This window comes from Aptenodytes patagonicus, chromosome 3, assembly GCF_965638725.1.
Source record: "Aptenodytes patagonicus chromosome 3, bAptPat1.pri.cur, whole genome shotgun sequence".
Classification (NCBI taxonomy): domain Eukaryota; kingdom Metazoa; phylum Chordata; class Aves; order Sphenisciformes; family Spheniscidae; genus Aptenodytes; species Aptenodytes patagonicus.
In genome coordinates this window covers 34900526-34917796 of record NC_134951.1, presented here as the reverse complement: position 1 = coordinate 34917796, position 17271 = coordinate 34900526, and the positions used below count along the sequence as shown (strand labels likewise).

Sequence of the window (17271 nt, the reverse complement as noted above, 5' to 3'; positions counted from 1 at the left end):
TATAAAACATAGTTTTGGGGCCTACACGCCATTACTCATTTTGTTCAAGAACTGGTCTTCTGTTATTATTATTACTATTACTGGAATTATTAAACTGGCCTTCAATAATTCACTGTAGTTGACTAAGATCAATGATGAGTAATACTAAATCCTTCCACTTCAGATAATTTAACTGAGATACTAAATATCAAGATGCCTAAACAAACCAAGAATTATTGAGAGACCCAACTTCAAAACCACAAACTGGGCACAATTTAAATCATAAAAATACTGAAATGTTTGAGTCTGAATATCTTCCCAAACTTTTGGAAGCTGACTAGATTATAAACTCTCAAAACTGAATTATTTCTTGCGATACCACAATCATAAATATTTGTTATCTGTTCTACTGAACTACCAAATTCAGTAAGTCAGGAAACCAAAAACATAACATAGAGAAACCAGCCAGTCAGTTACTTCATTATATTAAAATTCTGAATAACCAAAGGTTTATTTCATGTCTTGGGCGTAATCTCTCCCCCCACCCCCCACCCCTTACTGTATCTCTCTTCTTTGTATATATATGTTAGGCTCTGACATTTGCAACAAAACTGGGGTCACTAGTACTGGTTTCTGTTAGTATTTTAGATAATGACCCTAAATTCGTATTTTTATATATCTTAGATGTAGTAAGGTATGGCCTATCCCTGCAATAAAATGAAAAATTTTGAGCAATTTTAATATTCTTTCATTTAAAATTACAGCAGAAACATGTTGCACAAATGACAATATCTACATCTGTGCTGCCAGTGATTAAAACAGCTTAGATGGTTCAAATTGTTAAATCTCCTTCAACTGAAGAGAAACCTCAAATGCCAAAGCTCAGTTTGTTGTCAGCACGCTTCATACTCAGCTGCTACCTTTCCATTTTTTAGTAGTGCTTAGAAAGAAGTCACACATCAAGGTCAGTTAGCACACTCACCAGTTGTTCACCAAGTTTACTCACCCTTTGACCTTCTTTGCCAGGTGGACCTTGGGGACCCTCTAGCCCTGGCAAACCCTGAAAATACAAACATTAGACAAATACAACATTCAGTGGCTTTTTCATCCTCTATTATTCTATAGAAGTAAGACTAAGCCAAAGAGCCAGATGTCAAGACAAAGCATTTATTTCTAATAATAAAAATAGTTTATTCATAATAACTTCTTTCAGGATAATGCTATATTCAGTTGTGAGAAAAAACACAAACTAATTATTAATCACATTCCTCCATATAAAGGCTGAATCATTTGGAAAAGAAGAGGTAAGTCAGCACTACTTAAGCATAGTTATATTTAACTACGGTGTTATATGAAAAGTGATTTATCTTGTTAAGTTAGGATACCATAAGAAAAAAAAGTTGTATTAAATGAATGACAACTTACTCTACAACTCAAATTCAAATATAGGCACTGAAGGGGGAGGGGAAGGGAAGGGAGGGGAGGGAAAGGGGACTAAATATAGCAGAAGGCCTTATGCTCGCTGTATTGTAAGAACCACTCCTGTGCAGCTTCCTCTGTGTGCCTGACATGGCTTTTCAAAACCCTTCAGAGGCACTTCTTTCTTGCCCTCTCCCCTGACCAGGCACAGGAGCTTTGGGTGTTTTGAATATACCCTTGACTTGTGAGCCTTCCTTCTGAACTCAGTGCAAGGATCTGCCTTTGCAGTCACAGACGGAATCACAGACTGTTTCTGACGCTTTGGGGTTTTAATTTTATATCTGATTAATGTACGACATAATCATAAAGCCTTCAGGTAACAGCTCTGTACTTAGAACAGTGCCCCCCCCTTTACTTTATGAGTCACCTTGGAACACAATTTAAAAAAAAAAAAAAACTTCGAGGAAGCTATCCAATTTCCATTATAGCACCAAGAAATATGAAATCAGTTTCAATATAATCAGCAAAGAGCACTGAACAGTTCTACTTTGTATAATTAAAAAAAAAGTATTGAATGTAATATTGCATATTCTTACAAGGTATCACAAAATTAAAGAACTTATGTTTAGTTTCTTTAAGAGTTTGACATATTAAAACATTAAATTCTTAACCATTTAAATTACTCAGGTATTGCTTCAGCTTGAGTTACATCTTGCGTCAAATTCTCAACTCCTTATTTAGAATCAATTACACATACTTATTGCCCCAACAAGGGTAAACTGAGGCCTCCTGAGAATCATGTTTTTAAAAAGTGTCCAGATTTCCAGAAATGAATTAAAAAAAGTTCCTTTATGATCTCTAATTCCCAAGATAAACTTTAGAAAGTAAGTGGGCATGCCAAAGCTGCTAGCTCATATATCTTCAAGTGATATTTTGAGTTGATTGAATGAAGTCTGACTTCAATTCTAAATGAAAGCAGTCAGTTCAAGAGTTTTTCTATTCCCATCATTTCTCTACTTTCAAACACTGAAGCTAGAAGAGTACCTCAGACAGTATTTCACTATAGGATATTTCTCCTTTCACTTCAGTTTATAATGTAAACAAGGTAAGGTTTAGGATCTTTTACAAAACTGATGCGCACCATTTCCATCTTTCCCCAAAGTTTATGGAACTGGAATATGCATGACAATGTTGTATCCAACAAATAAATCACGGTAAGTTAATTATAGTGCAGTTATGTAGCTTATACATGCACAAACCCATAAAGCAGTATGTGAATGTGACCTCTGTAAACCTTCTCTACTTTTTCCTCAAGGTAGTTTGGAACTTGCAGAGAATTCTCTCTGTCCAACTGTTAGCAATATTCTACCGTTGTAGAGAAATTCTGGGAATTCAGGAAGAGGTGGAGTTCTGTTTTGTTAATATTTCATTTCTAGTGACAACTTTATGCAGGGGAATGAGATGAAAACCTGTAACGTCTGTTTTATGGAGGAGGAAATACTTAGCTTCACATATCTGTACAATAAGGCTCCAAGGGGACAAGAATTACACAAGAATGTAACAGCACAATAATGATAATTAATAGCCAACATTTTTGTCCAAGACCTACTTCTATTCTTTTTCTTCTCTCTACAATATTATTGTCAAGAAAAAGGAACCAGATAAGGAGGTTTATCTTCAAGGAAAGGGAGGAGAGCAGCTTACAATTGGTAACTAGGCAGGGAGGACTACCCTGTACAAGGAGCCACATCCTGACATTGAAACTGAGGTAAAAGTTCACACTAATTTCAGTGGGATCTTCGGTTTAAAAAGGACAACATGGGCCATGTTAACTAACATGGCTGTAAAACTGTAATAATTTGGCAACGGTAATGACTTAGCAATGCTATCCCAGTTCAGCATTCACTGAATGAGATCCTGGAAAAACAACTGAAGAAGAAACCTGCAAGAGGAATGAAAAAGACTTCTCTACAGTGAAATCTGTCTAAAGGGATGAATAAAACATCCCCTGTTAAACTCCTATAAAACTTGGCAATGAATGTAACAGTTTAGCACAGAAAAGTTTGTATTTGTAGGAAGGCAGACCAAAGTAACTACTTAGGTCGTATCCCTATTTAACTTCTGGAGATCTTCCTTTGGAGATCAAAGATAAGATTCTCGACTCCCTCAAATCACATACGGCACAGTGGGTAGACAAGCCCCACCAAAGGAGCCCACCGCCGCAGACAGAAAGGGACAGAATATAGACTGAATATATACACGTGGCCTCACGGGATATGCTGTCGATTGTGTTGAAAACGTTTATGTCAGAAGGCAATCTATTTTACATGTACCATCTCCCCAGGTAAACAACATACAAAGCAATTAAAATGATTCACTATGTTTCACCCCGATAGTCTTGCACTGGCAAGAGGATGGGTATGGCAATGAGCAAAAGGAGGTGTAGGAATAGCACAAGGCAAAGTGAGATATAAGAACAGCCTACTCCTGTGGCATCAGACTGGCAGGAAAATATTATGCATCCTTACAGGTGGCCTAATACGCATGGGATTTTCCTGAGTCTGCCAGGCCACCTTTGAGGTTGGAAGGTGGTATCCTTCTACCTACTTCATGGAGAAGTGAACTAAAATAACATATGCAGTCTTTACTGCTTGTACCTGTCATGGACCAGGCAAGCCCCTTGGAGTTATGTGCCTGAAGGAGCTTCAGGAACATGAAGTGGAAATGTCTCAAACATTACCGTATAGCCTGGGGAAAAAAAAGTAAGCAAGCTGGAGATGGGCTCAGGTGCATCTGAAACTTAGAAAATCTATTACAATGAGTGAGGATGGCTATGAAAAGAGATGAAACATGATTGATGCACAGGCAGGCACAAGAGGGTTGTACTAAATCTTGAAAATGAAGTTAAGAGCGGAAATTTGTGAATTCCTTTATAAGAGGTAAACCGTAATGGGAAGTGTTGGCAAGGGAAAAGATGCTGGTTGTGGAGCTAGATAAAGAAAAAGCAAGCATGCTATGAAGCACACGCTGACAGATATTTAAACAAAATATCGTCAAAACTTAGACTAAGTGTTAGTCGAGGGCATATAGGAAAAATGACAGGTTTAAAAAATACTACAGTAGAATAGGTGAGCTTTTAAAAGAACTTGCATGTCACTGAAAATATCTGTAGGAATTCACATTTTAATACTTAACAGTTAATATTTTTTGCTAGTATCAGGAGATAAAAGCTACTAAGAATTATTAAACTTGAGATGGTAGAAGAAAAATGTGTTTGGAAGTGATAGAAAAATCAGCTAATGGTTCAGCCAGTTAAGCTGTTTTAAGTTTCATAAACTATCAATTTAAAGTGTATTAGCTGGCATGTAGCTATCAGAAGCTGCTTATTACAGAAGGGCTAAAATCCTGTCATGTGACCCTGCAGGTACAAAAATATTTTTAAATGCCTGATACATCACGACAAGCATCCGCAGAGACATGGTGGAGACTTGGTTCATAAATTTAATAGCTCAGAGTGACTGCCTAAGAACACAGTCCGAACAAAAGCAAAGCTTTTACGTGACCTCTTGGTGAATTAAAACGAAAAAAAATCCCAGCTGAAGTGGAAGAGTGAAGTTACATAAAGTTGTTATTCATATTAGTTCTTCCGGAAGCTTATGGACGATGCCAAAAGAGTAAAATATTAGACAAGTAAGTACATTTTTGGTATTCTGAAAGTTGCTTCAAAACATAGCTGATAGTTTTTGAAGCAGAAGGCTAGACAGCTGCTTTATGTACTCGTAGGTAGTCTTATTGAAATAGGTTCTGAGCACAGCAGCCTTTCCTTCTCAACACAAATTAGAAATATAATACAAATGCTAACAATAACAAGGCAGGTCTAATTAAGGCACAGAAATTATTTCATTATAGACCTTTATAGACTGGTTTCTGTGTTCTATACACAAACTACTCTCATCCATTTTTTTCCTCACTATGAATTCCAGCAAACACATGACCTCAATTTTTATGGAATAAATGTTACTAGACAGGAAGAAAGTGTATTTAGTTTAGTGAAACGAGTCAAGCAAAGACAGAGACAAAGCCTAAATTAGGTATGCAGAAACACCTCACGGTAATGTAAGAATAGGTCATTTTTTAACCATTTGAATATGCGAGCTTTTATAATGATAGAACTTGCTACTTTAAAAAGACCCAGCTATGATAGACATGATTTGGCTAAGCAATTTGGAAACAATATGTTTATAAACAGAAAGGTATAGCTCTACTGAAACAAAATGAACACTTAAACCTTTTTACAAGTGAATTGGTGGGCAATTCCCACTGCAGGGGCTTGACCTAGTACTTCAACACACAGTTTTCACCCGGGTAAAGAAAAGCCGTCACACTGATGAATTTCATATACAATGATCCCTCTGTAAAACCCGCAAGTAGAGCAGCATAGAATCACACGTATCAATAGCCAGGTAAAAAGTGACCACGGATTTCCAAATTCCTGACATAACACAACATGTGATCATGGTAAAGAGCTGCAGCCTGACTGACTTGAAGAGCATTCCCCAGCCACCCAAATACTGCTCGTGGGATGGATGGTTCTGCTGTGGCTGCACTCATGCAAGAATGTTCCAGCATCCCAGACAGGATGCATCAAGATGCAGTTCAGTTAGGTCTTCAATTCATGTACTTATCTGGAGGTGTTACCAGACAACAAGTTCTACTGTGCAGGTCATGATTGTCACTGTGATCCTTCTACCCTATTTTGAGGATATTTTCCTCTTTGGTCTGTTTGTACCATACTGAGGGGAAATGAGTGGCTTCCTCTCATGTAAGAACAGGCTATTACCCTCAGCAAGCAAAGGAGCTGAAATATAAATACCTTCCCTGCAGTCAAGATGGCTACAGTGTTGGTTTCCCAGATATCTTCAAGTCAGTTTACTTGCTGAAGTTGTCATGCTGCTCTACCTCGAAGCCCAAGCAGGAGGGTGAGGAACAGAGAGATCTTAAAATATGACTATGATGGTTTCCTCTTCTTGTCCAGAAGACTGCCCATCACCACCCACACGGAAACCCACAGAGCCTGCAGACACACCTCACTATTACAAAATTTTGCTAGAATGGGAAAAATGGTACAGGAAAATCACAGATGGATGACTAATTCCTTGTTGTATTACCATTTAGTGAGGGAAATTAGACTACCACTTATCTCAAATACCTCTATCTTCAGCATTTCCAAACATGATCTGGTCTCATTCACACCCTTATGGAAGTAAGTCGAGGTGGGAAGTTGAAAGATTTGTACCCCACGTTTGGCCTCTTATTGCTACTGCAGTAATTATACTGTTTTGCTTGGGAGTGCAAAGTGGAATAGGCCACGATTTTGCTTTCAAAACTGCTGCCAACCCATTTACTTCTGTGGGAAAGGAGACAGCATTTAGCAGAAGTATTTCAGTCTGCCAGAAAACATGATCAGCTATATTTTCATGATAATTTATTACTGAAGCAAACAGAAAATATGTTCCTCACTGATCTCATTATGCTTTGGGTTTGGTCATTTCTGTAGCTCTCTCTGGTAACTTGAAATCTACTTTGCTTCAGAGACAAACATTTCAAAGGGAAATTGGAAGAGTAATTTCACAGAAGTTCACACTTTATGAACCTAGTACTTTTCATAGACATGGGTTTATTTTCTAAGCAAAAAAAGTATCATACAAAATCCTGAGTAGTAATTTGAAATTATTCTTTACATTGGTGTCTACTGCATATTGGACTATTCTCAAATCATTCTTCTAATGAAGGACATATAAACCACATTCATGCCAATTTAGCAGACTGTGAATTTTTGAAAAACAAATTTTCTGTGAGGCTAAGACATCAATCTTCACTTGTGCCTTCAGTATCAGTATTACTGCGTAAAGAAGATAAAAAACAGAGTGAAACTGCTAAAACATCTTCTATTTCACTAAAAGGGTAATCTTAATAGGATCTGCTTCCATACTTAAAAAGCATTTTTTAAAGAAGAGAGTATCTGCAAGTTATACTGTGAGAGTTAAAGATCACTATATCTCACGCAAAACAACTGAAAGTTCAGTATTTTCATGAAATTTACGCACCTCCATTAAAAAAGCTCAAGTAGATAAAATCAGATTTTTCTTAGAGAGATGTATATGAAAGGAAGAGATTTAGAATGAAAATATAACTGTCTATACTTTCTTTAGTTAACTAGAATTGCTCTCCTTTACTTTATGTCATTACATGAAAAGAAAGAGAGGATAATATTAGTTCAGATGCTTACTAATGGGGAGGGTGTTTGTCCCCTTCTTAAGTAATACAAGTTATTCAGATGACTTATTTTTTCACTGTGAGACAAGAAAGGAATCGTGGTGCCGAAGTCAAGATAAGCAAAAACTGGCACATGATTTTTCAGGAAGAATCATCTGAAATACTGCTGCCCACTACAACAGCAAGAATGCCGGGATACCAAACGCCTCCTCTTCAGAGTTCCGTATAAATGCCAAATAATCACACTATGACTGAAGTACTGTATCAAATGAATTTGTGAAAGTCCTAGCAACATTGCTGAAAGTGAATTTTAGCTTTAAAAGAATAACTGCCAAAGCTCCGAGGGAAAAGCTGTGTAATCTGTTGCTGATGCTTGTTGAGGGAAGGGAGAGCCAAAAGTGACGGCGGAGCTTGCCCGGGCCTGAATCTGCAGCTTCCTCCCGCAGCCGCCTCCACACCGCACTTGTGCGCCAGCTTCCTTCAGCTCAATTTAACCAGACCTAGGAGCCGACATTCCAACTATCTGTTTAGTAAGCAAGTCTTGGGGACTTCTGTCTGTGACCGACTTAAGCCTTGGCTTCTGCATAAACACTTGGTGCCATCTGGATGACTATTTTATAACTCCTGAAAGGGATAGGTTCACAGGAACGTACGGACGGACGCTCGTTTTCCTCAGGAACTAAAAGCAGCGTATCGAGTGTCAAGAGGAATAGTTACCATATATTTTACAAGAGATGGCTGCGCTACCTTCCCTCACCTGTCACTCTTCTGACACGGCACGCACAGGCTTAAGCTGGGGATACCAGAGCGGGCAAGCTGCAGAGCCAGCTGTGCTCCTGCAGAAAACAGTCCCTAGCTTCTGCCACTAAATTCCACATGTTGACAAAACCACACAACAGAGCAGTATAATCCCTCCTGTTTATTCTCTGAAGGGTCCTCGGCTACAGTACAATTTATCAAGGAACTTCAGCTTTTAAAGACTAAACATATCCCTGCATGAAGTGGGCATAATTAGGGAGAAAAGTTCAAAATATATTCCCAGCATGCATTATAAGGCACTTGAAAAGTACTAAAGAAAAGAGACATCTAGTACTTACAGAACAATTCAGAGAGAACATACCAGAGAAATTAAAGACAGCATAAAGAAAGGATGAGAATCAATCTTGACTTTGGACTACTCCCATAAAACTACCACTATAACTGAGGAGACAAAATAAATACATATATCCTGACTTGTGCAGTGTCAACTGACTCCATGGACATAGAAAAAAATTACATCCTTACTAAAAGTGCTTAAATATGCACATATATGTCAAAGTTAACGATCCGAGCCACTGAAATGTATTTGTATGAATAATGCATGAATCAAATATACTTAGAACTATTGAAATTACTAATTTCATTAGGATTCTAAATAAAGCCCATAATTTTTTTCATGTATTTCTTTTTACAGCTTAGCATATTTTGGGCTACAATGCTGTTTCTTTTTTTCCCCTCTAATTCATCATGCAAGAATGATGAAATTGTATTAACAAGACTTCTGTACCTCCCTTGAAGAAATGTACAGAAACACATGGGCTGCAATTCTAATCCCATCTCTATGCACTGCAGAAACATGTAGTCAGGCATACACAATTCCTTTCTGAATTCTCTGCTATTGCTGCAAGTGAGAAGTTTTGTTAAGTGTGCATCGTTTAGGATTTTGGGAGAGATTTTCTGTTAACTGACATCAAACAGGAGTATTCAGAGCTCTACCTTTTTTTTCAGATCAATGACTTTCTGAGCTATGAGATTTCCATTTCAAACTCATAAAATAATTTTTGCATCTTAAAAAGCAACGGTATTATTTCCCGTTTCACAGTTTTGGCATATGCTCATCCACCTGGTAGGTTGTTACAGCTGCTGGGTATTTATGAATTCTGCCATACATACTGCTTCCAAGTACCCCTCATTCCTTACAGAGACTATAATGGCTATATCTGTCAGTTGAATGCTTTTAAAAATACAGCTTTTTCCTCCAAGTACCAATAACTTCATTCTCTCCTGCATTTTTTCATGTTGGAGGGCAGAGCGCGCTTACCATGCTTCTGAGCAGCACGGGATTTCCTACACGTCAGGGATGCCTGAACACTTTTAGACACAGGGTCACTGACACCTTTTAGACTTTCACAGGTACCCATAGCACAGACAAATGAAAAAACAAGAGTTTTTACTACTTACTGTTATATGCTTCTGTAGATTACCTACAGACAACTCTCCGCGGACCGAAGGACCACCAACCAGCTGTCTGGGAATGACTGCAGTGAAGCAGTCTCAGCCCTTTGCCACCTTCACGCTCCCTGTGCTGAGGACAGGACCATGGTGCAGGTCTGTGTGTGGGGAGAATGCTCTGGCCCTGCACAGCGCTGCTGATGCTCTAGTTTATACCAAGATCAGCATATATGGTAGACCTTCTCCAGCTTATTCCACTGGTGTATGATTTCTATGGAAATACATTGGAATAGAAGAGCTGCACAGGGCAGCAGAGCCCTGTAATGCCATCATTTACCACCTGTCTCAATATGCAATTGCACTGGGGCAGAAGGTCGATGACCCAGGCCCAGTCGTCCAGTTTGAGCAAAAACAAGTCCCTTTCAATATTCCCTCCCTCCCTGCGCAAATGCATTTTGGACTTAGCCCTAACAGTGTGTCATTATTTTCACTCCTCTTCCCTCCCTGCCTCCAGCATAATAATTAATTTTGCACTTTGATAAAAAGAAATAAATTGTTTTCACATTACGAAAAACTGATTATAAGTAGAGGATAAATCTATGACATTATGCATGAGTCCCAAATGAATGGAACATTTTAAAACTTCGCTTTAACAGGGTTCATAACTGAAACACTGATGTCATATTTTGGCTGTAACAGCATGAATGGCCCTGACATAGTAAGTTCTCATTCAGTGACACATGAACCTTGATATTATCTGACCTACTACTTATTCACAGCAAGATACGACATCTTCCTTTCATGATTATATATCGCAAGAGTCACGGCCACACAGAAGTCGCACAAATAAAACAACTCTGAAGACTGGATTTTCCCCGAGCCACCACTATTCATGTCATTCATCTTCTTTTAGCTCTTGCCAACAGAAACGCATGACTATTTACAGTGGTGGAGAGAGAAAGCCTTCCTGCTGGGCCATATATTCCCGCAGCGCTGTAATCTGTCTTCAAACTGCTAAACCAATTCACACTCACTCTTGTCTCTTCTCTCAGTTAGCAGCTACACAAAAAAAGTTCCAGTACATCAGTTAGTAACATCCCTCTAAAAAACTCGTGTCTGCTTTCCTGAAATTTAAATGTTTCCTTTTAAAAAGTGTGAAGACAACCATCAGTGGATGTACCAATGCAGAGACATCTTGCTATGCCTGAATCAACTGAACTGAAACATTGCACAGCATTTTATAATCAAAGAAATGTAACTCTTTGACAGTCCATTTTATGAAAGTGAATCATTTAAGGTACAGAAGAAGTAAGTTCAGTCAATTTGAAACCAGCTTCTGATTTTTGATATCATACTACTAACCTCTGAGTATGACTCTTAGGAAAGCTAAGTGTCCACAACTGCAACTGAAGACAATGAACGCATTCGAAACAGGCCTAACATATCCAGGTGCTGCTATCAGAATGGATGTAGTCATTTTTCCATCATTTACACAAGAAATGCTCAAAAGGACCATTCTATGGTCCTATAGTGCACAGAAAATAGGCATCCTCGATTCTTTTTCCTGTGTCTTATCTTCAGAAGTATCCTATTTCTATTTCAATGATCCCTTCAAGGCCTGTAAGAATCTATCTGAAGCAAGATCTACTCCAATCCATCTACTGCAGTAACAATCCTAGAATCAAGGTTGTTTACTAAAAATATTTCACTGTTAACTCTTTCAACACACATTTTGACTGTATATTCAAGAGCTGAAGGACATAATTGCCCCTGTTTACCTCTAGCAAGACATGAACTGTAGCAAACAGATACTGATCTTGGGACACAGTACTAATTTATCTCCAGGAAATCAAGATACCGGATATTTAGACTTCCTAATCCAAAAACAAGTACCATAAAACATGGCAACTTAATTTTGAAACCTTAGAGTAGAATTTATTTTTACAGTATGGGTCTCTGGTTACATCCTTCAATGTTTGTCAGATCTAATGGTGATCCTTGCTGCTACGGTCTTGGAAATGAAGACAGTGAAAAGACAATGTATAATCATTTACACTATGAAAGATAGTTCTTATGAAGTTTATTTAGGATTACATGGGTAATATGAATAGTGTAGAAGTAGTTCATAACACTGAGTCTGGGGGAAGAGCTATTCATGCTGTGGAACTACAGCCTGGGAATTCAGCAGCTTTTGTCTTTGTTTTCATTTTTGCCACGCTCTTTTGCACCACTCTCAATTGTTTTCACCCAAATGGACTGTCCTTAATGGGAGGCCTTCTCATTTCAGTTTGTGAGCAAAATCACTTGGATTCAGAGAGAATTTATTACTTTTACAAAGCAAAACTTGTCCTGGAGAGTTTTGGGGACATTTCTCTTTAGGCTTCATACATGCTTAGGGCGCAGATCATTGCAAGGAAATTAAAAACATCTTCCACCTTCTCTCTATGGCACTATCTAGCCAGAATACAACTAATACGCAGGTCAATTCTCTTCTCTGGTGCACAAGCATGTACCAGATCCTCACAAAGAAACTGTTAGATCCATACTCAAGAAGTCTTCCCTTGATACTTGAAAGACAACTAATCATCATGTCTGACCTCACATATTCTATTTTGCAGGTAAATTACAGGAAAGGCAATAAATGATTAGTGACCAAATCTGCAACTTCCTGAGTCTGATACACAGACTTTTTCTATAAAGAAAGAAAGGAAGATACTTGTCTGCTTTTTTTCCTCTGAGAATTGTAGAAACCGTAAAAACCCCTAAATTATTGAAATACTGTTCTTCATAAGAATCTAGTATGTGATTTTCCATCATTATAATGTTACATTTCTTTTTCCTTTCCACTCTGTGTTTGTTATGTATATCTGGTCATTATGTAAGATAAAAAGATTGTATAGATGTCAAGACGATGAGACGTAACTCTGTAAGTGTTTGAAATCACAAACTCTAAACAATTTTCTATTCTGTGTGAAAAGAATTTTGCGACCTCTTTTTCTGGATAGAGAATGCTTCATACTGAAGCATATGTTATTCTCAAATATTATTAGACATGTCCAATCACCGAAATGTAAATGGGCTATAATTAAGCCAATACTGAAATGATTTCAATTATTTGTATATCAGTAGCAGCATTATCGTGTAATGCAAGGAACCAGAAGCATGTGACATGTTTCATAAAAGACAATGGTCTATGCCTTTGTGGTACCAAGAAATGGAGTGAGCGCAGGCATGTGAGTGTGTGTGTGATCAACAGTGAATATCAAGCTGGACTGGCTGGCAAGTAGGTGAAATGACCTGGAAGCCAGGGGAATATATGCATATATGTGTGTGTGTACACACATTTTTGCACGGGTGTCTGTGAGCGAGCAGGTCTGCACGAGCAACAGAGTGGGGCTGTGAGCCTCGGGGGGTTAAATGTCCAGGTGCCAGTAACTGGAGAGACCAGGAGCAGGGCCATCTACCGCTCAGGCTGTGTGTCAGCTCAGCTACTAGAGGGATGCACATTGTATATATGTATATATTTCCCAGTACCAGACCATCATCATGATCAGCCAGAGAGGGTAACAGGATTGAGGCTGTTGGTGCTGTTTGTGTTTGTGGGAGTGCTGAGTGTGTCCATCTGTGTTGACCTGTGTGGCCAGACCTGTCTATATGTGTTGTATGTGTGTTTTTGTGCCTATTGGGAATGCACGCTCAGCCCCGCTACCAGTTGGACCTGAGGGCAAGAAGCTGTGGCAGCCTCACATCTATCTGGCTGCTGGATGCGCCCCCACATCCTTAACTTTCTGAAAATAGGGTCCTGTGTGTTAAATTTGAACATATGCATGCTATATATATAATACTGAGTCGAACATATGGCATTACACTCACAACTAAGTACTTAATAAAATAACCTGACAATAGAATATTTACAATATCTTAAAAAGCATTAATTAGTTTTTCAAGCTTTTACTGAAAAATGTTTTTCACTAAAAATAACAAGGGAATTCTTTCACTTTAACCAGCCTATACTATCCACACACAGAATAAAAAAACAATATTCTTGTTAGCATTTGGTGGGAAACAAGATGTTTTAAATATGCTTATTTTCTTTATATTTATAAATTTCCCTTTTCCCTGCTTCAAAATTAATATAGAAAATGCAGAGGCATTCTAAAGAGAGGGACTTGGTTCTTAAATTTAATAATGAAAGTATTTACATTGCAAATAAGCTAAAAACTGCAACATTTCTTAGTGATTTTCTTTCGTCTGTTTTTGTTTTACGCATACTTACACTCAAGGCAGCTGGTCCTGGAGGTCCTGCATCTCCCTAGTTAAAACAGGAGAGTAAGTAAATCAGCAATCTCTTTAGTTATACATATTTAACCTCTAGGCATTTTAGAGGATATGCATCACTGCAGAAGTAAATTCAGTATAATCATCAAACACGCTCTGATTATGATAATATATGAGTAAAGCAATATTCTTTTTCAGTAATGGCACAGATGTACACAGTTTACCACAGGTTAAATGCAAAAAAAATGGCAGGCCTCTGCATAAATGAATCACAACTTAAAAAAAGCAATCCTTCAAAACACATTTGCATATGTTAAATTACAAGCTGCAGCGGACATGCACAAGGTGGCCACTGAAGTCAGTATGACAGCTCACATATGTAAAGACATCTGACTGTGTAAAACGTTCACAGAATTAGGTCACTGAGGTACGAATCACGCTGTGAGACCTTCAGGTTCAGTCCATGGGAGCAAATCAGAGCACCCAGAGAGCAATTCAGAACATCCAATTTAGGCTCCTGCTCTGAATTCCTTTCAAAATTTGCTGTGATAAAGAGTACCTGTCTTCCATACTTACAGTTAGTCTGTATTCGTATTCTTCAACCCTTAAGCTACATAAATGGCAGCAGTGGGTGTTTGTCACACGTAGTTAAGGCAATGTGTTCAATACTGAAGAAATATCATGCACACTCACATATACATACAACTTTACAGATAAAGTACCTTTTCTCCTTTAGGTCCAGCCATACCAGGACTACCAGGGTCACCTTTTAGTCCCTGGGCAAAGAAGAAAAATGCATATTTCTTGTCATCTGTTGAAAGCGTTGGACAAAATCTTGTAGTGCTGTGAATTAGTATATACTAACCAACTAAGCCTTAAAATGTTATCACATTATTAGTACTACTATCTCATAATTCTTTATTTTCATTATTTTGTGAACAGAGAAACATCTATCAAAGACCGCATGTGTCTTCAACACATAATTAAACATACAAAGCCAAACTATCTCCTTGATTGTGCCCCATTAAGGCAAGTAGCGTGTAGAAATGCAAAGTTCCTTTGCAGTCCCAATAGGTCTGTCTTGCATGGCCGACAAAGATAAAACAGAATGCTAGAGAATGTACTAGTACATTCACTTAACCTCTGCTAAAATTGGGAAAGAGGCAGAGGAGGACAGAGAGCTGTGGACTCTATGTGTCAAGTAGCAAAGCTGAGCTGGTGAGCTACAGCAGGGTACATACAGCTCAGAGCTGCTGCACATCCTCCAGCACTCTGATCTTCACCAGTGCTTGAAAAGGCAATTAGAGAAATAATCGAGTCCTTCATACCTCCCTTCTTAGTTCTGCCTTCAGCTGGAGAAGCAGATAATACTGCCTAGTCTTACACATTACATACGCAGCAATTTCACAATCGTAGAATCATAGAATGGTTTGGGTTGGAAGGGACCTCTAAAGGTCATCTAGTCCAATGCCCCAGCAGTAAGCAGGGTCATCGTCAACTAGATCAGGTTGAGCCCTGTCCAACCTGACCTTGAACGTTTCCAGGGATGGGGCATCCACCACCTCTCTGGGCAACCTCTTCCAGTGTTTCACCACCCTCATCGTAAAAAATTTCCTCCTTATACCTAGTCTGAATCTACAATATCTACAATACAGCTCTTCCACTAACATGTCTCACCACAAGCACCCCCAAAAAAATCTTTAGCACCCAGCACATAACCTTTGTTGTCTTCTCCTTGCTGCAAAACACATGGAAAAGCGAGAGGTTTTGAAATATGCCTAGCAAATTCAAGGCATTCTGCAGTAAGGAATGAACTTAATTCTGATGTTGGATCAACCTACCAGGAACTCCTTTTTGTTTAAGCAAAGAGGTATGTCTTGTGCCTTCCCTCTTATCACTGCTTTAGAGGCATGCGACAGGAGAGCATGTACATTCTAAGTCAGAGACAGCTCTACAGGTTCAAAGATTTTACTTGGAAACCAAATGGCAATAATGTAGGCAATACAGGACTGAATCATAATGAGATACTCCACAAGCAGGCCACCATCATTACTATTGTGGAGGTTAAATAGGTCGAGGACAGAAAAGATTCATCTGCATCTGAATTAGGGTTTACTAACTTAAGTTCTTCCCAGCCCCCTTTTTGCCCTTGCAAACTCTCTTCCTCAGTTTGCAATAATTGGAAAGATAGAGACAACTGGCATGAAAATGATAAGTAACATCTGTGCCTCGGTGGGCACAGAAACATTAAATCAGCGCGTGTTCTAAATACTGCATATTTGTGCAACTTCACTTCCTGCTAAAATTACATTAATTCACCATCTGGAAGGAACATCATTTAGAACTATATGAGCATTTAAGTACCCACTTTGGATTAAATTTGTGGTTGTTGTAAATACCCCTGATTCAGCTTTGATTTGTCCTTTATTAAGCTTGCCAAATATGTAATAGTTAAATCAGAAGTAGTTTTGCTGTTTGAACTTAAAAAATGTAATAGGCAGATGGATTCAAAAACCAAGCCAAAAAATTGCTTTCGTTTTACAATCTGCATATTTATGACATAGTTTTAATATTGTCTCCATTTACTACATTTTACTTTTCACCTCCTTCTGAAAGACTGCATAAAACACAACCACTCCATATTCTAAAAAGCCATTGTAGGGATTTTTCAGGTATGCAAACTGTATCGATTTGGTTCAAAATCAATGTTAGCAAATCAGCAGTGGAACAATAGGTTTGAGTTTAAGAATTAGCTCTTAGGCTGTATATTTACAGAACAGATAAGGGTAAAAAAAAAATCTGCGACTCACAGACGGCAATATATATCTGTGTGTCTCTGCTGAACAGAAAAGACAACTGCAGATGAAAGATACTGAATCTAAGCCATGTACTGTCAAGCTATGAACCTCATTTTTTCCTAATTGGTGTGTTTAAAGCTTTTAGTAGTGTTCCTGCAGTGCACCTTGGTGAGGTATGCAGTTTGACAGCTACTGCAGAGATGATGACCACAGAGGTCAACCTCACATAAAAAGGACAAGGGGAAACTACATATTTGAGAACAAGCCTTACAGTGTTTGAAGCAGGATTTCTGAGTAGCCAGAAAGATTT

The 17271-nt window shown here is 38.4% G+C and overlaps 1 protein-coding gene across 4 annotated transcripts in view; it reads right to left on the bottom strand.

Moving 5' to 3' along the window:
* Positions 1-17271, bottom strand: part of COL19A1 (collagen type XIX alpha 1 chain) — a 204116-nt gene that overhangs the window by 82485 nt on the left and 104360 nt on the right. For all 4 annotated transcript variants that reach the window (XM_076333004.1, XM_076333006.1, XM_076333005.1 and 1 more), the window contains 3 exons: positions 14886-14939; positions 14162-14197; positions 986-1039 (listed from right to left, as the gene is read on the bottom strand). In XM_076333004.1, coding sequence (XP_076189119.1) covers positions 986-1039; positions 14162-14197; positions 14886-14939 — 144 coding nt within the window. The remainder of the gene's footprint in view (positions 1-985; positions 1040-14161; positions 14198-14885; positions 14940-17271) is intronic.